This window comes from Phoenix dactylifera, chromosome 9 (assembly GCF_051530095.1).
Source record: "Phoenix dactylifera cultivar Ajwa chromosome 9, Ajwa_hap1_PhDact_Kaust_v1.1, whole genome shotgun sequence".
Taxonomy (NCBI): Eukaryota; Viridiplantae; Streptophyta; class Magnoliopsida; order Arecales; family Arecaceae; genus Phoenix; species Phoenix dactylifera.
In genome coordinates, this window is record NC_143198.1 from 27,837,374 (window position 1) to 27,862,587 (window position 25,214).

The 25,214-nt window shown below is 39.5% G+C and overlaps 2 protein-coding genes across 8 annotated transcripts; both read right to left on the reverse strand.

Moving 5' to 3' along the window:
* Window positions 1-43: 43 nt before the first annotated feature.
* LOC103709451 (uncharacterized) lies at window positions 44-6,533 on the reverse strand. The gene is made up of 5 exons (XM_008794775.4): window positions 6,234-6,533; window positions 5,750-5,896; window positions 1,712-1,951; window positions 536-595; window positions 44-432 (listed from the first exon to the last, which is right to left on the reverse strand). The coding sequence occupies exons 1-5, from the start codon at window positions 6,351-6,353 to the stop codon at window positions 328-330; spliced, it is 672 nt and encodes a 223-aa protein (XP_008792997.3). The 5' UTR covers window positions 6,354-6,533; the 3' UTR covers window positions 44-327.
* Window positions 6,534-9,026: 2,493 nt separating this feature from the next.
* On the reverse strand, window positions 9,027-23,655 carry LOC103709453 (interactor of constitutive active ROPs 4-like). 7 transcript variants are annotated; one of them, XM_017843419.5, is made up of 8 exons: window positions 23,410-23,655; window positions 23,172-23,223; window positions 22,836-23,063; window positions 22,475-22,634; window positions 22,267-22,366; window positions 10,730-10,780; window positions 10,491-10,641; window positions 9,027-10,407 (listed from the first exon to the last, which is right to left on the reverse strand). In XM_017843419.5, exons 6-8 carry the CDS (start codon window positions 10,741-10,743, stop codon window positions 9,304-9,306), a joined length of 1,269 nt encoding a protein of 422 aa, XP_017698908.3. In that variant the 5' UTR covers window positions 10,744-10,780; window positions 22,267-22,366; window positions 22,475-22,634; window positions 22,836-23,063; window positions 23,172-23,223; window positions 23,410-23,655; the 3' UTR covers window positions 9,027-9,303. The 7 variants fall into 7 exon arrangements, with proteins under 7 accessions (XP_017698908.3, XP_038987545.2, XP_038987544.2 ...); XM_039131617.2 differs by lacking the exons at window positions 22,267-22,366; window positions 22,475-22,634; window positions 22,836-23,063; window positions 23,172-23,223; window positions 23,410-23,655 and adding exons at window positions 10,937-11,039; window positions 12,187-16,009 and having other exon boundaries at window positions 10,730-10,832; XM_039131616.3 differs by lacking the exons at window positions 22,267-22,366; window positions 22,475-22,634; window positions 22,836-23,063; window positions 23,172-23,223; window positions 23,410-23,655 and adding an exon at window positions 12,187-16,010.
* Window positions 23,656-25,214: the final 1,559 nt, after the last annotated feature.

A 25,214-nucleotide genomic window follows, 5' to 3' on the forward strand; every position in this document is an offset into this window, starting at 1 on the left:
GCACGTTTAATGCACAAACAACATCAACCATTACACTTGATGGTGTGTTCCAGGCCACATTATAATTAGAATAGACAAAACTATTGTAACTAAAGAGGTACCGTGCATGCAATTAGCGGTTACATACCCTTAAATCTCAAGATCAGTTTCATGTCTTGAGAGGCTTAATACCACACTGGCATAGCCACAGATCAGAGACACAAATGACAAATACTTATAAATAGTCCACCTTTAAGAAAGAAGATTAGTAATAGTTTGTGATCTTAACATCATCCCCAAAATACATTGAAAGCCAAAATATTAAGATCGCAATCTACCACCAACTGATCAAGGGTACCCTCTTAACGACTCAGCTGTTTTCCCAGATCTTGAATCAGACCAAGCTTTGGCAATTGTTCGTTTCATTTCATCATCGCCTTCCTCGTACATGTTCTGCAACACATTGGCATTTTAGTTTCTTAGCACACGCAACTAAATAGAATGAAACAAAGAAAAGAAATTTTTGATGCTGTCAGGAAAAAAAAAAATAACTCACCTTCATCAAATCCATAATTCCTGCCATTGGGTCTTTATCTTTGTCTAAACTTGGCTTTAGCTGCAAATCATAAAATAAACTTAGTATCAGCCATCAAATTGTATCAAAGCTAATGGTGATAAGTCTGATCTATTGATTTCTTTGTTAGCAGACAGAACTGGATTTTATTACAAGATGCTGAGAAGAAATTTCGTTGGTCTATGCTAACCTCATTAAACTACGGAAGCTTGTAAAAGAGAGGGAGAAAAAAGAACAGAATGAACAATAAAAGCAAGTCAATAAGGCAGCTGATTGGCTTTCTAATCTTTACCACATTCCAGATCCTTTTCCATGGGTCGCAGGTACCTCAGGATTTACAGATGATTGTACAAAGAGACAACAGGTCTTTACATATCTACGGGCATGTAACTATGAAAAAAATTTACTTCTACCAAATAAATCAATAAATAAACTAAAAAATCCATCTTCTAACCTCATATTGGTGTAGTACAACAATCCATCTTAGGTAGCATGTGTGACAGATGCTCATTTTGTTTCCCACAAAATCAGAACAAGGGAAAGCACATTACAGCAAAACACTCCTTCAGCAAAATTTAGACTAAATATATCATGGTAGAAATTCAAATAACTACATCTCTAGACAGAGGTTGAATATTAAGAACCCCATATGTTGGCTGTGAAAAAGCAGAGTATTGCCAATTGTAGTACTATTAAGCACGAACTCCTCAACTTCATTTGTAAAGCTCTGTTACACACCATCCCTACCTTCCTGTCGCCACTCTCATTCTTAATAAATATACCTCGAAGCAACAGAAGTGCACATCCTAGAATTGGGACCGCATTTATTGAATGACATAAATGATAAGAAATCTTTACTTGAAATGGAAGCCCACAGCCAGCCATAGTATCTCTCATATGTCACATGCATTCCAATAGGTTCTTTAGAAAAAAAATAAAATAAAAGGAGGACTACAAGAGAGATCAACCAAAGAACAAGTTAGATCCAACACCTCATAGATGATAGAGAGGGTGTAGTAACTGCTGGACGATGGTTGGACATTTCAACTGGGTTAGTATCTGTAATACAGTAACCTCTTTGTGCTAATGCTTATTTATTAACAAAACCAGACCAGTTTATAAGAAAAGATGAGAAAAATTAAAAAAACATTTTATTACCTTATCCTCCTTGAAGTGCAGGTCTAACCAGTTCCCTTTCGAAGCTTTGGACAGTGTAACAATAACTTTCGTCGGCTTAACCACCACTTTACATTTCTCAGGAATTATTTCTTTGTTTAGTTTCGGAATAGCGAATCGATAATTTTTCCCTTGGACATCATGAAATTTGATGTCCACTGACATTGGCTTAAACAGAGTCTCCATCTTCCCTTCTTGTACACCTTCTAGCAACACATAAAGCTGAAGCACAAAAGGCAAGCTTGCAGAATTATATTAGTTCCAGAAAGAAGAAAACCCAATATAAAAACTGTCAGTAAAAGAGAAAAAAGATTTAAGTATAAGGTTGGTCTGGCATACATAGCTCAAAGAGACAGAGACAGAGACAGAGTCCAATCACATCTCTTGGAATGGAAAATTGGGGAAAATTGGGAAAAGAAACGGATGACAAAACAATTTTTAAAAAAAGGGGGTGCTCGCATGGGTGCACATAGTATGTATGCATTGTGCACAAGCTGCATCCTTACCCATAATACTACCAGGAATATAGCAGCTAAATGATTACAGACAAGATGCAACAGCTTCCTTCAAAAGAACAGGACACAATACAACATTAACCACCCCTCTGTCACTAGTTTATATAGGATGCCTTTCAAAGGCTGTCAACTTAACCAGAAAACACCATGAGTTATTAGGAAATTGGAAGATACAATTAACTCACGACATCTACTTCTGTACTTATTTCAGCATACAACCATAAAAACAATCATAACCAATCTGACCTAGATTATTTTCAGCTGTCCAGTACTTCCTAACAAGGATGGCATCTGGTCATTGCATTTTTTCAGATCCTTTATCACGAATGGATCCATGTAATCCAGGACTTCTTCATTTATTCAGCCCAAGTTTCGCATTTGGTACCAGACCCCATACTGGTACCATGTCCATATGCCCAAGGCAGGGATTGGTTTGACGTGCCAAGTCTCGGTATACCGCCCATATAGAGTCTTTGTTCGGTACCAGTATGGGGAAGTATGCACCGATATGGCAAACATTGAGTAGGCCTTTTAATAGAAGAAATATCCCATCTTCTTTATTAAAGAATTTTTTAGTCTTTTACCACGCAAACCCATACCTATCTGGATCTAGAATAAACTCACATTCTCTCTCCAACACTTCCTTATTTCCATGGAGCATTTGCCAACAATCTGATGAACAAAACATTGCTTCCTGATTGTTATTTTAGAAATTTCAATGAATCAGATGGGCATGTCAGGCACCAAACCAAGCATACCTCCTATTTAATCCACCTTTCTCTAAATCTATTTGATGTATTTATTTATATTTATTACTATGAAGATCCAAAACAACGAAAGATCACAACTATATATTCCTGGACACAAAACTCTAGAGTGATTGAATCCACTAAAAAATTGCAAGTTTATTCCTTTTAATCCTAAACCTTTGATACAAGATGCTTATTTATACTCAACCATTCAAACATCATCAACACTACGTCATCCACTGATATGATTTACACAAACAATTATCTATTATATCAGAAATAAGTTAGACCTTTATAATTTTTACCTTTTACCCATGATTCTAACTTAGATATTTGACCCTTCTAGCTAAAACTATATCATCCACAAATAACATAGACATGGATAATGATTTGTTACAACAAAATTCATTTACTATATGATATATGCGAAGAGAAATTCTTCATACAAAAGATCATTAAATTCTTTTAAATACTTCCATGTCATAAATTTCCATTAAATACTTCCCCCTTCAAAAGTTTCAATAACCCAACTAAAATAATGAACTAAGACAACACAATACATTGATAACCAATTGCACCAGCAATTTTAAGTTACAAGAGTCCATTATGTCCTTGGGACAAAGAATCATGATGTACAAAAGAAACCTAACCACATTCCCACACATAAAATTGGGTTCAAGGTTTGTTGTCTCGATACTGAATCCCGTATCAGTACCATCCTATTATAGTGTCAGTATGTAGTACGATACGAGATGGCAATGTGTATCGAATGTTAGTACAGTATGAGACTGCATAATAGTTCAATAACGGTATAGTACGATATCAACCAGTACGGCAAACCTTGATTGGGTTCATGAACATCTCCAACCATTAATGAAGACCTACAAATGTTTTCTAAACTCTTGTTTTTTGCTATCATTTGCTTCTGCTCCATATGGAGGACCTCCTTTGTTAATGATATTAAAAATTACAATTGCTATTCAAAAAAACTTGGGTTCTTTCATTCCTCCTATGTTTTGGCACATCATAAATCACCTTTCCTTATCCAGACAGCATCTTCCTTATACCTACCTAACTTCCAATTGTTCATCCTCATCTGTACATTTCTATGTATAATGGAAAACTTTTTGTGGCTTAAATCCCCATTTTTTTGTTTTTAAGATATGTTGTCACATGTAACTAGAAGCAAATTTAGCATATAAACCATCCAAGAAGACATTCTAGGTTTTTCCAGAAACTTCATTTCTAGTTAAATAGACAACTAGTTGAGAAAGGAGAGAAAGAATCCAGAACTCCTTTAAGAAATAAAGTCTGGTCGACAATCTTTTGTTGCTTTACAATACACCTCTTCCACGAGTTATGGAAACTCGATACTGCTATCCTTCCTTTCACATGCACAACACATGCCTAAAAGTTACTCCATTGTAACTCATGAACTTCATCTTAGAACTCATTCCAACTTATTTCCCAAATCTATCTACATTCATCTTAACCTTCTCATATCCCGATACTCCTGAAGCCTCCATTATAATCCAAATAACATTACTAAATTTACTTTTGCTGGTAATAGTTTTAATTAAGTGTCCCAAGCATAAAAAGGCTGTTTTAAAAAAATAAAAAAATCGAAAGCACCTTCTACCTCTGCCTCATCTCACCTTAATTCTAGTGAAAACACTATCAACAAAACTCTACATTCTTCTCTCTCTCTCTCTCTCTCTCTCTCTCTCTCTTGAAAAATGTGTGTTGCGCGGCTGCGTGCGTGCGCTCATGGGCACATATGCAAATTTTTTACTACATCTCATTTCTTTTTTACTAGTTGCTTCTAATTTTTAGTATCTCACCTCCATCTTTCTTTTGTAGCATTCAAAACTTCTACTTCCATCAATTAGAACAGAATTTCGCAATTAATAACAAATTATAATTATCCAAAATAATTTAATATATAACATATTCTTTGTGCATTCATTTTAAGGTTTTAAATACCAGTGTGATGGTGGGGTGTCCTAATCCGGATGTTAGGATGAGCAATATCCTAAGCATCGAGGCAAAATGAGTCAGAAAATGGATTAGGACAAACAAGACATCCATTGTCCCAAGTGTCGAGGCATTAAGCATCTTGTTCCATAGAAAATCATGATGATCCCATCCCATAGTATTTAAAACCTTGATTTGTTTACTTAGTTCCCAAATGTCATCTCACTTAATTATCCCAGCTAAATTTGTTCTGCCAATGTCCCTTTGACCACCTACTCAGCCTCTGAGCTCCCCTTCTACTTGGAGCGTACTCAAAAATTTTCTTAGATGAAATCGTTCCTAACCCTAACATTTTAATTCTAAAATTCATCCACTTTAATTTTGTCAGAACTTGAAAATACTAAACCTTCAGCATTATTAACCCTCAAACGAATGCCAGATAGATTTTGAGCCTATATTTTGTTTTGGTACAAATTCTGAGCCTACATTTTAAAGGATCGTCCATGGGCTGCAATGCCGCTCTCTTTCTCTGCGCACCCCTTCCCTCCTTCAGTGCACAACAGGCTCCAAAAGGATATCAAGGGGGACATCCAATCAACTGATTTCACTATTTAACAAATAGAGCTAGCGTGTGGTGATTATGGTCAAACTCAAATCTCAACCCACAAGCATGATTATATAAAATGCATTAAATCAATATGTGGGATATCATATTTCAATCACACAATGATAGCTGTTTTGCTCTGTCTATTAACAGAACAAAGAAAATAAAAAGCACATACCTTGATCTTGTCATTGTCTTGATCCCAGCTAAACGATCCGAGAGTAACATAATTCAAACCGCTGGCAGCCGCAGGAGCCTTTTCCGCAGAAACCGCAGGCTGTGCTGCTGCTGCTGCTTCTGCTGCTGCGGCAGTGACTTTAGACAGCTGCCAAGACAACAAACAATACATAAATAGCAATCCATCGAAACTCAATGCCAATCAGACGACAGCAAGAAACACCCAATCCCAAACTTTGCAACAGCATTAATCAATCAATCCGGATAACTTCAAAAATCATCGATCAAATAGCTGTCCATGAATCAATCTAAGTTGTCCAAGAAAAATAAAATTCAAATTGATGGTGTTCCAAGAAATGATCTTTTGAGTCGGAAAACCGCTAAAATCGGAACCAAAGAAAGCAGGAAAGGAAGGAACAACTATCAAACCCTAAGCAACTGAGGTTGAGAGAAAGGCGGCCGAGGAACGAAGGTGGGGGAGATACCCTGGCGTCGAGGTTACGGATCTCGGCAGAGAGGAGGGAGAGGACGCGGGGCCTTTTGGCGATGGACTCGAGATGCCGAAGGTCCTCCAGGTCCAGCCTCAGTTGCTGCTCTTCCCCCATCGCACCAATTCCTCTTCTTCTCTCGCGTCCCAATTCCTTCGGTGGAAGGATGGAAGAATAGATACAGATAAGAGGATTTGTTTAGGTTTTTTTTTTTTTTTATTTGTCTGGAGAATGAGAGGGAAAGTTCTAGACTAGAGACATGGAACAGCCACCGGAAGAAAGAGGCCGTGGCCGAAGGAATGAGAGCGTTCCAGAAGTAGGGGCGAATCTAATGATGATTGATGATGATCCGGTGCACCGTTGGATTTGGTTCTCGATTAAACGTTGAGAGGCCCGAAGGCTCCATTTTGGATACCGGCATACAGCTGGTATGTCATCGGTTTATATATATATATATATATATATATATATATATATATATATATATATATATATATATATATATATATATATATATATATTAGGTATATATTAAAAATACAAAAAATAATAAGTTCCGAAATACATCGTATAATACTTTCTCCTCTAGCCACACGGTCTTTCTAGAATGGTTAGCCGCATACGAAGCTACCCAATTTGATCGGCATCTTTCACCACAATTATATTAGCTACCTGAAACATTAGTATTTCGATTGTTCCGTGGCTCACCCTATCTGACTTGGTCCGACAGGGCATAAATGTGGCCCTACATAATATAAATGTGTTTTCATTTGAAGTAAACATGATATAAATGTGCCCAAAGTCTTATAAATCATGTTGAAACACCAATTATTAATTTATTTTTATGTGTATGAATATTTGGGCATAGTGAATATTATTTTTTCATAATATTCTTTTTGATATGATGTAATAATTTGACGTGCAAACTTACAAGCGAGCTAATTGAAGTATTCATTATTTATTGAGATATCAAATTCGTTATTTATTTTTTTAATATATTTTTAGAGAATTAGTACCAGAGAGATACTAATATGGAACAACCACTAGATATAAGAAAAGAATTTTCAGCGTTTCTTACTTTCTTAGTATAATTATCAGAAACTATTTTATATTTTTTTTTATTACATTGAATATTTAGAAAGTTGTTGAAGCTAAATTCCTGTGAAGTAAAAGTTATTGTTAGTTTTTGAACTAATTAATTGTTAAATTTAAAAATTTAGACCCTCTAATTATATCCCACTGATTTGATTGAAATTATTATGTTATATATCTATATTGATCTAATCACAAATCGGATGCCTTGCATAGTTGCAAGGCAATGCCTTACGGGAAATAAGCCATTTACTAAGAGTAATAAGCGTAGGCTGGTCTAGGATGAGCTTTGGATTGCTGGTTTGAGTTGAATAGCTTCTGCATTTAAGCTATGATTAGCCTGCCAAAAAGATGTTATTAGAATTACATCAGCATCATATGCAGGCTATTATATGGCAAAATTAAGGGCCTATGGGGTAAGAGAGAAATGATGAAGTGAAATGTGACAAGGAAATCCAAAACCCAAACAAATGAGTGATAAATACATAGGTCCTGCAACAACAATGGAAACATTAGAGAAGCAGATATGGTGCGACGAGGGTGCATATAGGGCGGGCTGGACCATGCAGTCTATGGGTTTATCTCACAATGCTCGACCAAATGCGTCTTAGCTTCTCCGCTCTTTAGCTCAGGATATCTCATGCCGACTGGGTAGCCTCCTTAGCGGCTTATCACTTTGGTGGCTTCCGGTAAAAGAATTAATTGGTCGCACTCATGCACGTGTTATGCGAGGCGCCATTCAACTAAGAAGTTTATCCCTATTTCAGATTCTCTCATCGCGCTACAACCTCTTCTGGCTAAAACTGGACTATTGGATACAATATCTGAGCCCCATTCAATTAAACATGCAGTGACCAATCGATAAACTCATCTACCATCTGGGCCGGTTCCAAAAGGCCTTGCTTTCGCCATACCAATATTATGCAGACCTGTAAACTATAGTAGAACTAGGGAGCAACAGAGACCAAGTTCCTTCTGTAAAATACATTCAACAATCAACTCTATTCCCTGAGGTTTAGAATACTAGCTTTTTATAACATGATGGAAGTAATTAAAGGTTTCCTCTACCATATGGCCATTATCTTGTTCTAATGGCTGTCTTTTCATGATGGCCATTATTCAGGGTTGTTCCATAAAAATATTAATAATAGCCATTTTAAAGGCTGAACTACCATTTCCAGGACCAAAGGATATAGCCGTTGTTGAACCTCTGTCCTTCTGTCCCTTATAGATAAGCCTCGTAGCTTTACCGTTAGCCCATGGCCCACAGGACAAAACTTGAGTTACACATACATCAACGGTAGCTTTCCCAGGTCCGTTGGCCGTGTTCCATGGCTCTTTGTACCATTACGAACTTAACGAGACCAAGAAAATGTCTCACAAAGACCAGAAGCTAATTACAGCATTCATAAAGGAGCAAGCAAGTCAGCAATGGAATCATCAGAATTTTTTCTTCTTTGGTTAGCCGAGCAACGTATCTATTGAAGAGCCAAGCCCCGACCACACTCCAACCTGCAGCCATTTGAGCAAGCCAGACCTTGCAAAAGCTGTGCTATCCCCTCAAATCCAGCCTTTCCCAGACACTCGGCAGTCGGCAGCGGCAGCACCAGACCTCAGTGGCGACAAACCTGTCCAATGGCCCCACCCACTCCCATCTCTCATCTCCCCTGCACTCCCAGAACCAGAGATTCTAAACTCTTGTAGCAATTAATTCCATTAGCTGAAGTAGTATAGATCAGCAACCACAGCCAAACTAATTCCATCTCCCAGAACTCTCAAACCTAATTCTAGATGCCAAAACAACTTGGCTACTTGGCTGTGCCCTAAGCAACAGTAGCTGAAGCAATACAGCATGACAGTACTAAGCAAAATAACAACAAAGCAAGAGACAGAGAGAGAGAGAGAGAGAGAGAGAGAGAGGATTGATCCGTCCGAAGTGTAGATAGACCTCCGACAAGTCTTTATACTGTGTCCTCTATTTCTGGTGCCCCTTCTTCTTCCAGAGATCTCCAAGCATCCGAATTCCGGACCCCCTCCTCTTCCCTCCCCCGATACACTCTTCGTCCATCTCCCCGCCCATCAGCGGCGATCCCCATCCCGCGAATCCCCCGCCGCCGGCACCAAGGTGTTTGTCCAAGGACCCGCACCGCTGCGCCATCCTCCTTCCACCCATCATCTCCGCCCCCGGCCCCGCCCCCGGCCCCGCCCCGGCCGCCAGCACAGCCGCTGCCGCCTCAGCCGCCTTCCGCCACTGCTCTGTCTGCACCCTCAGCCGCTTCATCTCTGCCTCCAGCGCCGCCCTCGCCTCCCCCAACGCCTCCAGCTGCTCCCCCAGCTTCTCCACCTTCGCCTCGCTCTCCCTCAGCTCCTCCTCCACTGACACCAGCTTCACTCCCAGCTCCTCTTCTTGAGCTCTCGCGGCCGCCATGACTTTCTCCGAAACTTCCTCTGCCTTCTTTTTCAGGCTCTCATTCTCCGCCAACACATTCTCCAGTTCCTTCTCCTTCTCCAGTAGCTTGGCCTTGAGTTCCAGTACTTCTGGGATCTCGGAGATCTCCATAGGCTTGTTCTCCTCCTCCTCTACTTCATTTTTCTCCGTTGCAGCCATCTCGGTCTCACCATCTTTCTCGTTCTTTGCCTCCGTCTCTTCCTCTTCCTGCTCCTTCACTGCCTTCTCATCATCATTCCCAACCTCATTGTCTGTGTTATTTAGCTCCGCTGGGACCGGAGCCGCCGAGACTACTTCAAACACATCGGTGGCAGTGGAGTTGATGCTCTCCTCCTCGGATCTGGTCTCCGGCAATTCCTCCTCCACCTTCCGCTCGCTCTTCTCTAGAGAATCCAAGCATGAACTAGTAGTCTCGGTCTCTTCTTTCGAGGGGATAGCAGGCTTCTCTTCATCCGAGCTCTGGGGAGAGGTGGTGACGGCCGGGATTCGCTTCTTGGCCTCCTCGAGTGCTTCCTGGGCGTCCTTCTTGGCAGCCTCGGTGGAGGCCAGCTGCTCCCTTAGCTTCTTGAGCTCCTCCTGGGCTCGGCGGAACTTCGTCTCTAGATCCGCCACCCGGGTGCCCCTCTTCTTCTACATATTACGAAAAAACTCAGCTTAGATGGGTTAGAGACAAAGGAAGAGAACAAACAGTGATGGAGTCGTAGCGAGTTTACCTCATGAAAGGGGCCGCGAGGCGAGCGGCGGTCCTCCACCTTCGGACTTCGATCCACACTGTGGCGGTGAACGCCATTGGCTTCGGAGCAGGCAGTGGCCTTCAGATGAAGCGGCGCCCGCGGCGATTGCCGCTGTGAATTCTCCGACCCTCTGTTCCAAACAAATGATCCATTCAAATTCATCACATGATTTTAAGTTCATGGTTGCATGATCGACGACAATTAACACCAATCTTTACCTCGAACTCGGCATTGCTTGATCTAGAGCTTCAAGCTTGGAAGACTCCTCCCTTCAAATCCAACGGAATGAAGAGGAGAGGAGAATAAATAGGTAGCGTTGGACTGAACGTTAGAAAAGCGCACACATTTCAAAGAAGAAATTCAAAATTCAAACTAGAGCAGAGGTCAATAGCAAGTAAAAACAGAAAGATGGATGGCATTTAGACCTTTGGTCACCAAATATAATGATCATACCGACCGGAGGGACCAGCGAACGTTGAGTTGGAGTTGGAAGCGCGCCACCCACATGCTTGCTTGGCTGTATTAAAACTAGGGGATGCAAAGAGCTCGACTCAAGTCCAAGCTCAATTTAATTCTCATTCAAGTTGGGCTAGAATAGTAACATACTTGGTTCGAAAACTCTCAAATCAAATCGAATTTGAGCTTAATGGATCTCAAGTCGAGTTTCGAACTCACATATTCTGAACTGAATCGAACTCAAGTATCAAGCTACTCATGTGAGAAACATTTCAAAAATAAAAAAAAAATATTGAGAAATTAGAAGGGTCACTACAAAAGATTAACAAACCCCGAGGTATATGTGAGGTGCCAAACATAGGGAAGGAAATATAAGTCTAGCCACTAAATGCCCTATATTTAGAAGGCGGAGATAATCTTGATTACAGCATCATCCTCACTTTATTTTGTTTCTAGTTATAATGGAGACAAGTCCTAATACCTACCAGGTCATGCATTGAAGTTGGAAATAGCCTTGTGGTGTTTAAAATTGGAAGGGGTTTTCAGTCAGGTAGCCAATGGGAATATCTGCCGGAATAACAAGCGGAACATACGCTGCTACCACGTCATAAAAAGCCTACAAGGAATAGTGATTGATAGAGGGAGGTATAAAATATTCTTCCTCCGTGCATCTAATTCCGGGCAACAGTAGCAAAGTCTAGACTTTTTCTGTGGCTTTCACTAATATTACAGGCTTTATTTGGGTCATTTGCTCTGTTATCACTGAGCACAGACAATACTGAAGGCTTAAGGGATGGCTACATTAATCCCAAAGACTAACAGACAATTCCCTTTTTCACTGAAAAGGAAATAGAAACATACAACAAATGTTCCTAACCATGCTTTCTTTTATTATTATTATTATTAGGCCTAACCATGTTTTCATATAGCTTAGCCAAGGATCAAATAATGGTGGGTGTAAAACTGAAGATAATATCACACCATAAGCACATTGTAAGATCATTGTAATGGAAGCAACGAGACCAAAATTAGTGGTTGGAAACATGTTCCCTTACTGATATTATGTGTGACATATTCACAATGGCAGAGTATAGCTCCATTAGCATGATAAAGTTCATAAAAAAATTATCGAACTTGGGGGGAAAGAAGATTGGTGATAACAAAAGAAAAAAATTCTCTTGCAAAAGAAAAAAGGGATATAGGGACATAGAAAGCTAACCTCAAGATAGCTTTCACCAGCCATAAACCTCAAGCTCTATAGCCTCTAATGCCCACCAGGAGATCTTCTTCAACCTAAATGCAGAGAGAGAGAGAGAGAGAGAGAGAGAGAAAGACAGAGAGAGAGAGAGATGGGACAAGGAAAAAGGGAGAGGAGAAGCTTAGGGAGAACTGAGAAGAAAGAGCACTGGTACTTATAGGAGTGCACTTGGCTGGGGCTCTCAGAAGTAAAACGAGCCCAGGGGTAAGATGATCAGCTGGAAGCAGGAGCGAGAAGGGGGAGGATGGGTAACCGTGCTCGCATGTGTGGGTGACGTGTTTTCGTAGTTTATTACGAAAACAGAAGCCAAATAAACCTGATCAAATTGATCGATGACCATGATTGCGGAGAGCATTATCTTTTGCTCGTTGGGACCAGTTAGGAAAGCATGGCTCGTGTTTTTTTTAATTCAAGTGGGTTAGATATGGCTTCGGAATCCGAACAAAGAGCCAAAGAGGACATATGCATGGATCCTCGCGGTCGCTCTTTTATAATATTTCTTCTTTGTTTTCATTGGAAAGTTAACCAAGTTTGCAGGCATCTCTCTCTCCCTCTCTTCGGCCACTTTCATCTTTCTCGTGGCCTTTTTGCAAAGTGAGTACGGGAAAAAAGTGGGCATATCTAAGTCCGATCACGCGCTCCGTGAAAGGTGGTCCTAAATATTGGATGGCCCGGGTGGGTTGTTCCCTGCCAAACGGCTCCAATGATTTGGCCCCAAGCCTTCGCACATGTTTGTTAGAGGGAAAGAGAAAACCATCGGTTCCTTTGCCTTTTTTTTTTCCAACAAAAAAAGATAATTCAATTGATGATCCATCCTTTGTAGCACATGAAGCATCATGTACTGATCCCTCTTTAGCTCACTCTGATGAAGCTTTTTTTGAAAAAAATTATGCTTCCAAGACTTGAGTCCATCAATTGGTAACGACTCGGAAGCTATTTTTACAAAAGTTTATCGTTTCGATACCAGACTCCATACCGGTGCCATACTAGTGCAGTGTCGATATAGTATAGTACAAAATTTTTTTGGCATATCGATATACAGCACGAATTTTTTCTGTACCAGGTATCAATACCAAATCGGTATAGTATAGTATGCTTTGTACCATACTGATTTGGGCCGGCACGATACATCATAATCTCTACTTCATGATTGAATTGGAAGACATGCCATTTGCATAAATTGAATGGGATGCCCTTATAAAAAGGATACATAGACGACTAGTAATTTAGATCCGGCTATCTCCCGCCCAAACCCAAATCAGAGAGGAATGGAACTTCTAAATACATGCATGCATTAAAGAGAGGTTCTCTATTCATACCTAAAACTAAAAGAGACTTTTTATGTATGGGAAACGGAACTTTTTGTCAATGTCTAAGAGAGTGTACATGGCTAGTAGAGAAGAGTTAAGCAGCAATTGCTACTTATATCATGGTGTTCCATTTGCTAATTGCTGATTTCCTCCTTGTAGTTCTGTGTAGTTAAACCCATGCCTAGGTAGGAGTAAGATAGCAAATGGAGATATCTACATATGACCCGCGAGATATGAAATTGAGTCTCTTCTTTTATCTGCTATAACCTTTTAATAGCTGCAAAAGGGTGTCACTTTCTGCTGATTGCATATTTGTATGCACATGCTGAGCTTGAAGAAAGAAAACCTTCTGTTTATTGCTACCAACTTTCTATAATTGCAGCTGATTGCTTGGAGCGACAAATACAAAATAACTGATAAGTTATATGCGAACAACAATTGTCAATAATTGTTTTTTTTATACAACAATTGTGAATAATTGTTTGATGCATAGTATCACGCATATTAAAGAAAGCAAATTATTACAGAAGTAAAAATCATGTCATCTGTAACTCTACAACTAATTCTAGATAGTTATTGGAGGAGAGCAACAGATATTTGAATATTTCATCTACTGATTATATAAAATGTTGGGTACAAGTAAGTTTCTGGTGGAAGAAGTTCTTGATTTCTCTTGTAATACCGCTATAAGTTTTAAATTTATTTTAGCAATACAATAATCATGCTACCACCAAGGTTCAAATCTTGAATCTTCAATTGGAAAGCAGTAATAACCAACTGGGCTAAGTAATCTTCAATTGAACCGGCTGGTCCAGACCGAGTTTCCCAAACAGTTTTTTTTTTTTTCTCTTGTTAATACATGGGTTGAAAGTCGGAACAACCATTCCCAATTTCCTACCAGAACTCCACCTCCATGTTGAGTTACTCCTTGATTTTTTGCTTTTTTTCCTCGTATTTGTTCTTCCGATTTGGTTCCCGTGCTCTTCTTGTTTGCACTTCATGGAATGGTTAGATTTTTTGTGATTTTCGTTTCAATCTGATTGTTTTGGTTGGTTGATTGGGTTGCGTAATTGGCACTGGGAGGAGGATGAGGCGTAGGATTTAGATTTTGATTATCTGAAATTGAAATTTGGTAGATTGTCTTTCTGATTTTTTTTTCTTCCATATTTTTATAATTTCTGAAAATAAAAAAACATATATGTTGTTTTGCTGATGTCATCAGTCGAACATGACTAACCAGCGAGGGCACCGAGTCCTCTCCCGATTCAGTTTTCAAAACATTGCATTGCATGGGGCCACACAAGGCATTTGAAGCTGAATACTTCCCTTCCAGAAACAATTGCATGTGACCTCCACCGGTTCTGGACCCACAAATCTCTCTCTCAGCTACCCATAACTATACGAGCCCCACAGGCCACAGCTCCCCAACCAAATTACACATGACCTCTATCACTCTCCAGGCTCCAGCCTACCGAACCCACCTAATCTCCATAACCATACGTGCTCTCCAATTAATTGACACGTGACCGCCATTAGCATCATGGGCTCGATACAGCGGCCTAAAGATCGCCCCCATTGAAGTTGTTAGGTAGAGTACTTCAACCCAAAAAAAAAAGCTAAAAGATAAACCAGTCCGGCAGCTAGCTGCGGGCTTATCATAGTTTCCAGCGCAACAACCAAGAGGCAGTTTTGGGCTGACTCAAACTCTTTTCCTTCTTTTTATTAAACTAATTAAACACAAGCTTCTTAATATATGACTTTTTCTACTGATATTAATTTTCCTTATAAACATTGGAGGTTGCCGTTATCATGGAGAGTGAAGCGACATATTAAGTTTCAAGCAAATAAGAAAGGTTTCCGTGGTGGTGCGTTGCTATATCCCAGATACTGAACCCCCTGCAGACTGTTGCTTATCATTGTAACTAAAGAAATCAACGAATTCCATTATTTTCCATTGTAAAGTAACATTTTCCTGACAACTTTAGTTTTGTATTATATTTCATTGGTTATCATGAACTATTATAAAGAAAAATAATATATTATCACAGCTCAGATATTTAAACGTTATTCTATCATATGCATACGAAATTTTGAATCAGGAAAATATACGTTATTAGATAAACAGTGTGTGTATCGTATAATTCCATAGGCTGCAACATAATCCCATGCCAAAAAAAATGTACTTCCTAACCCATCCAATCCCCGCCCCTTTTTTCACCCAACACCAAAAATATAATTTGATTTTTTAAAAAAAAATAAATATTACTGAAAATTTTATAAAGATGTCATTTTAAGTTACTTTCATTTTCGTTCGCCATACAGTTTGAAGAAGCTATTAGCAGTAGAGCTTTTGAAAGTAGAGCTTTTTGAAATAGAGTTTTTATAAAAAGTTGTTTACTCTTTGGTAACTACATTTCTAAAGTATTGTGGCACTTTAACATATTTTGGCAAACAAACTGAGAAAGTATTTTTGTATGATAAAATTATCATAAAGGATATTGCATAGTATATACAACAGAACATAATAAAATATAACATATATTAATACATAAATATATGATATAGTACAATATTATTGTAATATAATATAATATTATTATAACATAGTAATATAACATTGTATACTATAGCATAATAATTTAATATAATATTAAATTATTTAACATAACATATCAATATATTATGATATAATATTATATAATATTATATTTATAGTATAATATTATGTTTTCTCAAAGTAAATTTTGACTGTAGTGTCGGAGAGGGAGGATATACCGGAGGCGTCGGCTTCATTATCAGGGACCACGAGGCTCGACTGAGTGTAGCGGAAGGCTGGCGGATCTTTGAAAAAGCTAAAATAACTTTTCAAAATTTTTACCGAACGTCTTTTTTCAAAAGTACTTTTGGAGGATCAGAAAGTGTTTTTTGACCCTCCAAAAGCTTTCCTAAACGAGGCCTTTGTCCCAGCAACACGAAATGGCTTTTAGGCATCGGTAACTCACTCGGGACATGCACCCGGCGATAATATTTGAGACATATTTATCAAACTATTTGATTTTCTCAGATGTAATCTCCTCAAGACGTGAGGGTCACCCCTCATCCGGCTCTCTGCAGAGGAATCTCCACTCACTGCCTGACCCACTATCATGTATGTCTATGGCCATGCCCAGAATACTTTTTTTTTTTTGGAAAAACAAAATCCTTCTACACATCCCCTCTCTCCTCCCTGACCCCCCACCACCTCAACCTCTCGTTCCTCTCTCTACCAACTATCGGATCCTCATCGAGCTCCACGTGCTCAAGATGAAACTGACCCATTCCGACCTGCCCCTCACATCTCGTCTTTTCTCGATCGCTAGATTGGCAGGAATAATGGAGGAGGGTTACGTGAGGATCGTGACGGCGAGGAAGTTGAGATACTTCCTCTTTTCTCAAGAGTAAAGATGTGCAAACAAACGGCATAGAACAATTTATTAATAGCCTATCCACTCGTCACTGATGTTGTGCTCTTGTTTATCCTACGAGACGACTATAATAATAATATACCAAGATTGATATAATCAGCATAGAACAAATCATATATGAACACATCTGTCTCCTTTCAAGAAAAAGAAAATGTATGACTCCCTACATCAGTCCACCACCAAGACATACGGAGCGGGGTCAGTTGAGAAGGCCCGTGATTATGGATGTTGCTGCAATCAAAATCCAGCCTAACAGGTTGGACGAGCTACTATATCTGCTTTAGAGTTAAATCTCCAATCTACAAACAAAAAAAAAACACCGAAGGTTGCCGAATTTGAACTGATGGAGATCATCCAATACCTAAGTCAAGCCAAGCCTTTAGAAAATACTGAAAATTTGAGAAAGCTATGAATGAAAGCAAGAATAGCGTAGCATAAGAATATCTGAAGGTCTCCTAAATTTGATATAGATAGGAATGAGAGTGTAAAATAGTTATCCAAAAAAGTCAGGCACATTGTAACCGCTGGTTGTCCAGTAACCGTCTGGTCGTGTAATAACTGCTTAACATGCAAAACAAGTTGTAATCATCCTGCAACGTGCCTCATAAGTGTGTAGGGCTATAATTATCCTTTCAATGGATTTTAATCGCCTTAAATGCGCTTTGAATCGAAGACATATAGCTCGTAGCTATTGGTTGGCCGGTCTAATCGAATGCTCTAGTCCGTAGCTTGACCGATTGCTCTGGTAGACAACTTGATCGAGTTTTTCTTCATAGTGTCACAAACCAATGAATCTAGGCCACATCACTTGCCTCCTACATTCAAGTTCAAGCCATGTTACTTGGTTTGGACCAAAGAAGTAGTTACATTGTCCAAACCAAACCACCAAAAGGGTACACCGTCTTAACTTGGGTCAGGTCAAGAAATTTCTGGAAAGCGGTATAAAATGTCCAATGACCTTCTCGAGGCAAAACCAGGCAGGATTTTCAACACGCCAATTAGACTTCTTCAGGTGATTTAAAAGGGTGATCCGAGAAATCATCCAGAGGCAAATACAGAGCTAATACGTGGTGGCAGATTGGGTCTGGTAGTTGTCTGTCACTTTGATTGAAGCATTCTAACCTTCTATATAAGGGAGTCGAAGAACCTCACCTCCGGCTTATTCACCTGCTCGGTTGCTCGAAGTCCTCTTTTAATTCCCTCATGTTAGCTCGGTATTTGCATCCGAATGATTGCCCAGATCACCCTTTTAAATTGCCTTGAAAAGCCTAACACACCGAAAATCCCACCAGTGGATATTTTATACTACTTTCTTGAAACTTCGACCAAAGTCCTGTGGGTGTACCCTTTTGGTGGTTCAGCTTAGACAATGCGACTATTTCTTTCGCCCAAACCAAGAAAAATAGCTCGAACTCAAAAGTGAAGAGCAAGTGATGTGGCTTGAATTCGTTGACTTATAAATACCAAGCAAAGGAGTCGGCCAAGCTACCAACCAAAGCATTCGACCGAGCAACTGACTAGAGCATTTGATCAAATCGGTCGACCAGCAGCAACAAGCCACATGTTTTCGATTCAAAGCGCATTTAAGACAGTTAAAGTCCATTAAAAGAATAATTATAGCCCTACGCACTTATAAGGCATGTTGCAGAACAGTTACAACTCGTCTCTCATTTTAAGCAGTTATTACACGGACAGACAATTACTGCACGGCCAACAGTTACAATGTGCCTGATTTTTTTAGGTAACCGTTCTATACTCTCATCCCTCTATATATCAAACCTAGAGAATCTTCAGATACGCTTATGCTACGTCACTCTTGCCTACTCCACTCGTAGCTTTCTCAAATCTCCACTATTTCCTAAAGGCTTCACCTAGCTTAAGCATCGAGAGATCTCCCGCCAGAACAAATTCGGCAATCTTCAATGTTCGCTTTCTTGTTTGCAAGTCGGACATTTGACTTCAAGCAAGATAGTTCGTCCAAGCCCCCATAAGCAGCCACATCCTCCTCTCCCTCCACCATCTCGCCCTCCCCATGGACGCCCCCACCTACCCCCTTCGCATCTTCGTCGACTTTGACTCCTCCCGAGACAATGACATGAGAGACCTGAAACCGGCATCTATGGTTGGCAAGCGACAGGGGCACAAACTCCCCTGCCATCGGGTTCAGTTTCAAGAGAAGCTATTCCAAATCCCTCGTCTCCTGCTTAAACCCTTCAAAGGACGGGGAGGCCACCAATAGGCTCTGCCATCCATACCACTAACTAGCAAGCATCCATATCCTTGGGGCCATCGCGCCGAAGTCATGGCTAGAGGACCCCACATTCGCCCCGGGGCGGGGTCTACGAGGAGAGGTTCCCAAGATAAGAGAGGTGTGACGCACATGGTCTGGTGGTCTCTGGCTAAGAAATATCTAAAACTGGATGGTCAGCTGGTGTAGGGCACACGAGAATCGAAAAAACTCCTCAGACTAAGCCTGAGGGATGGCTTCTGGAATTGGCCATGCAATTGGCCACAGTAAGCATTGTTGCTGCTAAGGCCTGCATGTTGGGTCCACCTTATCGTGGAATTGAGAATCTTGATGAGGAGAGGTCCCTTTTATGCCATCCACTGGAGCATCTACAAGAGGTGCCACAGCAAGTTGTTGCTAGGACTGGGAGGAGGAGTCATTTTTCTTCCCCTTCTCCTTCCATGCATCAGCCTCCCTCCCCTTGGATCTCTTTTTCTCCTGCCAGAATTAGAATTTCTGAAACCCTAGATTTTGGCGAAGAAGAGAGGAGAGATTTATCCACATCATAATCATTTTGTTAAAAATAAATCCACAACATATAACTATCTCCACAACACCTTCCACATAGGCACCGTCGGCGAGCTCTGACCCAGTTGGTAGGAAGGTGGACAACATTGCATAAATCTAAAAAATACATGATTAACACTACAACAATTAAACATGTAGCAGGATATTTGCAAATTCATGTTAAATGCAGGAAAATATTTTTTTAGGCTTATAAATTTTTTATGATATTCTAAAACAAATTTTCCAATAAAAAAGGGGAGAAAAAAAAATCTAAAATGGGTCCAAAGACTATCTATAGCAATTTTGTTTACCTAAATCTCTTTCAAGCTAGTTTTCCCATCTTCAAAATGGATGCTGTTTAGCTCCAAAGGATGGTCTGCATGGTGGATGCCCAAAGCTGAGATCTTACAAATGAATCATTTGCGAGAAGCAAACCAGTTCACAATGCCTTCACATTATAGTGGATATTACCGTAGTAAGGAGACCAAGTAACTCACTATTGTATATTACTAGAGTATAACCCACGTGATATATGAGATATTATCATTTTTTTCAATTATTCTTAAAATATAATATAATAAATTATAATTATAAAGGTTTCCATAATAAAATTTCTATTGTTTACTAAACAATTAATTTTGATAATAGTTGAACATAAACTCTAATCACTAATATCGACATCATTAATATCAATGACACTAATACTAACCTCGTGCGATGACAAGATATGATCATTTCTCCAGCAACCAATTTGTCTGTTGGAGAGTATCTATTCAATTGATTGGCACATGTTATTGACATCAATCAATTTGTTAGTGCCCCTCATTGTGTTCATTATGCTACTATCCTATACTCTCTCCAGTACCTCCATAGGACTCGTTGCTTCTCCTCCACTTTGATTCTATTTACAGCTTCATACTAGCACTGCACATGCCATATCATACCATACCAAAACAAAATTTATAAAAAATATATGAAAAATTAGAAAAACAATTTTTTAAATTTTAAAAAGAAAGGATTTCACAAATCTCATGGCAGCCCAATGCTAGTACTATCCTGACAATGTACATGCCGGGCGGCATAGGCCCACATATAAAACCTTGGCCTAAATCGGACTTTTATCAATACTTGTAGCTTACATAATTTTCCATTATAGTTGTACTTTTTCCTCCAAATGAGTGTGTGTTGACAACGTACAAATAGATCCTAGACATTCATCAACAAAGTTAGTCCGACTTTTCACTAGCATTCATCAACAAAATTAGACGTTCATCAACAAAGTTACTCATGTCAGCTTTTTATGTGAGGTCCTAAAAATCTGTAATACCATAAAAGATTAGGCTCCACACCTATTGATTTGCCTGAGCCTCTATAGACTTTCCCTCGAAGATCTATATTTCTTCATGTTGGAATCCTCTGGCTACAGTCTCATAGTTCATTGCCCTGTCCTTAATCTGGCATTTCTTCAAACTTAACCTTGAGACCCCATCTTCGCAACTGAAAAGACTCCTCTTCCATTTTAGTACATACAGCACATCATTGATATGCGCCCTTTCCTTGCATCACCACCGAAAATTGAAGAAGCTGATTTAATTGTAAAGTGACTATAAGTTGTACCATCCCCAAGAATTGTTCCCTAAATGTCCGTGCAATGTAAATATCTCTCGCACTATACTGAATGAGAATGTGATGAGTCAATTAGTGCCCATAAGGAAGATGACACTACAGGTTTTCCAATGGTAAATATAACATTTTCATCATCCTTAATCCTACAAAGGCCTCCAAGTCACCATACCTCACAAGTAGCGCAAAAGCTCCAGCATAGCCTGAACCGAACAGACTAGAAAGGGTCATTTCTTTTGACATTAAACTTGCTCGTCAGCCTCATCTTTATGGAACACAAGATAGCCGCTCACTCTCTTCTTATTTTTCTTGATTAGTTATCGAAATCTCTCAAAATAAACCCTTTTTTTGTTCAATTCAGTGGCTGAAGGATGAGTTCTTCCTCAAGTTGTTTTGACTGACTGACTAGAAAGTTACCTGACTTCTCATTTCAAGTTTGGAATGCGATTGACCTTATATCGTCTACCTCCTTCTCACATGAGAAATCGAATTCGATTTTGGCCAATCAGCAGAAACTTGAGCAAAGGCAACTTCCGAGTCAACAGGTACTAGCTTGACAGCCCGACCTCTCTTAGGAATAGCCAATGCCTTTCTTGATTGGAGAGGTTCTCTTTGGTGGAGAAACTATGAGCTTTTTGAAAATGGTTGGAAAAAAATAATGAAATTTAATGAGAGAGATTCTAAAGAATGTCCCATCCCCCGCTTTCTTTTCCTACTTTATTCTTATAGCAGTAATGCTCAAACATATATTGACTAAACAATAATGTTGTTATGTAAAGAGTAAGAAAGTGGCCAGACAAAATATAAATGGAAAAGAAGTCGATAAGCATGTAGCTGCATGACCACAAACCTGCTTTGCTGCTAGTGTGATAAATATCTATTTGCTGGGACAGTAAATGAGCCTTGAGAAGGAATGAGTCCACTTTGTGCTGGGTATCTCAGAGATGACACTACAAATGAAATGCCAATTCACCATGTTAAACATTAGTTAATATATAAAAGCAAACAAAACAAGAAAAGATTGCACAAACATCTATATCAATGAGTCCTGACTGAACCTGAAAGCAAGCTAGCCAATGAATCATGATATTCAACTCCTCCTGCAGTCACTATCCTGCTCGATGAACTTGCATCTTTTCTCTTTTGAATTCTTTCTGCTTCATCCTGAAGTTCTTGCTGCTGCATCTTTATTTGTGCTTCAAAAACCCAATGTTCTTCCTGCACAATCCCGGAAAACCACATGAATGAAAGTCTTATCTCCTTACCACCGTAAACAACAACAGTAAAACATTTATTCTTTCAATTATAAATATATTCATTGATGAACATGACATACAGGACCTTATAAGTAAAAATAGAAACCAATTATCTACGAACAACAATTCCAGCTCCTAATAGAAAAATAAAATGACCACCAACCATGCCAAACTTGCAACTTGTTCCAAGCCCTTTTCCATCTTTGACCTCACAACTCGATATTCCAGAGTGTAGTTTCAGGTTTCGCAAAAGGGACAGCTAATAGTGTTAAGAAAAAAAGCTTTCTTTCTTTTTAACGAAAGAACAAACCAAATTCAACGGAGCAAAATAACCAAAAAGGATGCTTTGTCTGGCAAGTAGAATGAGGTGACTTCATCTGCAAAAAACACTCTGCAACCAGGATAACAATTTGAAACAGTTAAAAAAGACAAAAAGAATATGTATACGAACAAAAGGGTCCATAAAATAATTTACTGCCTCAAGGCCAAACGATAGTACCTGTGTATATGACTTTCTTGCAACACCATGAGCGATTTAGTCTCGGATAATACTAGAAAATAAATTTAAATATAAGATTAGAATGGTGTGATGAATTCAATCACGCAGATATCATAACAAGATAAATAAGAGACTCTTTTTTTCTTTTTTATCAAGACTTGATTACCAATAACAAGAATCGCATCATGAATAAAAGATCAAGGATTAGATAGCAGAAACGGATGAAGAGAGATCTGACCAGAAAGCAGATGGGACACTCCTCAAGATCGAGACTGCTCTCCTCTTCCAGATTGGAGTCGAGAATGAGCTTCCAGAGCTTCCTGGGATCGACGTCCCGATGCTGGTAAAGCCCCTGCGGCCTCGCGTACTTCTCATCCACCACCTGTCTCCTCCTCCCAATCTAATTCCCCATCACAAAAGAGAACAAGAACCCCCTTCGCACCCTCCCTCACTCCTGGAATTCCCAAGCCAGCAACTCCATCCCCCTCCCTCACTAATGGAATTCCCAAGCCATTTCCGCACCCCACCCCCCCCCACCCGGCGCCCGCCGCCGTCCAACGTCAATCCCTACCTCAGATCAACCCAAAAGCTTCGCTGAGATCGGAAACCAGATTGGAACAAGAATCTTTATCTCCCCCCACCTCCACCCACCCCCCCCGGCCGCCGCCGCCGCCGCCGCCCAACCTCAATCCCTACCTCAGATCTAACCAAAAGCTTCGCTGAGATCGGAAACCAGAATGGAACAAGAATCTTGAGATAAAGAAGAGAGGAAGAAGAAGAGGAAGACCAAGAAACCCTAAATCTTGAACGGATCGAGCTCCGTCGCCATGAGAACGAGGGAGAAGAGGAGAGATCGAGAGACAGCTTCGGTGCCTCGTCGTTGCCGGAAAAGGATGGGAGAGACCGGAGCGGAACGGAGGACCATCGGCAGCGATCGGCGATCCTCGTACGCGATTCTTGGAAGCACCAGAAGGATCGGGAATGAGAGGGATCGAGACACACATTTACGGACCGTTCTTCGGTTTCAGAGCATTCAGAAGCAGAAGCTCGCGCTCTCTCTTTCTCGCCTCTCAATTCTGTGTAGCTTTCTCTTTTTTTTTTTTTTTTTTTTTGCTAAAGTGTAGCTTTCTCTTCGTGAAGGGGTTTTAACTTGTCGAAACCCTTGAAACCCTCCTCTACAGTTACGTCGAGCTGCATCTTTTGATTCTGCCGGCCGTACCTAGCCGTTGTACATTAAAAAAAAAAAAAGTTTAACTTGTTCGTGTTTTATATATGGGGCAGAAATGGGGATTGCTGCCATTTATGTCGCTTTGTTCCTCTCTCTTTATACGCCGATTGGTACCGCAGCTGAGAAAAATAGAATTTGGACCGGAGTCACCGGACCAGACCGGTCTGATCGGATCCGTCACTTTAATGGTTATTTTAAAGAGAATTTTACATGTCTTGGAAAAAGAAAATTGAATGTATAACCGGATGATTTTTTTAAACAACATCAATCTCAAAAATAACTACACGATTCTACGATGATTAGCAAGCACATATCCAAGCCTCTCAATGAATAAACAATTTGCATGATAATTTGAAAAAAAATATTTTTATATCTAAATTTTTGTTTTCGGGCAAACCAATACCAGTGGTAGAGAGTGAAGATCATGTGCTTAGCTTAGATAGTTGTTTGTTCGTCCTAATAAATCAGACTGCCATAATAAAATTCACTATATAATGCATCATAGTAATTTGTGAATGACATATATTAATGAATGTAAGGAAATGCATTGGAATACCAATTTCTCTTCAATTTGAAAAGTTAGAAAAGAAAAAACAAGATTTGGTGGATATTTCAAATTTTAATGAAAGGCATATACAATATATAGATAAATATATATTCATTTAATATTCTTTATTCTTGTTGAACAATAATTGATCGTAAAGATTTGTGCAAAAATCTAGGTCTTTTAGGGTATATAATATATCTGAATATTCCAACACAAAGATTCATTCATATATTGATTTTTAAGGATTCCATTCATAATATTGATTTTT

Coding starts and splice junctions, on each gene's coding strand:
- LOC103709451 (XM_008794775.4), bottom strand. CDS start 6,353: ATGGGGGAAGAGCAGCAACTGAGGCTGGACCTGGAGGACCTTCGGCAT. Junction 1,952..5,749: donor AAGACAATGACAAGATCAAG/GTATGTGCTTTT, acceptor TTTGTGCTTCAG/CTTTATGTGTTGCTAGAAGG. Junction 433..535: donor GAATTATGGATTTGATGAAG/GTGAGTTATTTT, acceptor AATGTGTTGCAG/AACATGTACGAGGAAGGCGA.
- LOC103709453 (XM_017843419.5), bottom strand. Junction 10,408..10,490: donor CTCGCGGCCCCTTTCATGAG/GTAAACTCGCTA, acceptor CGTAATATGTAG/AAGAAGAGGGGCACCCGGGT.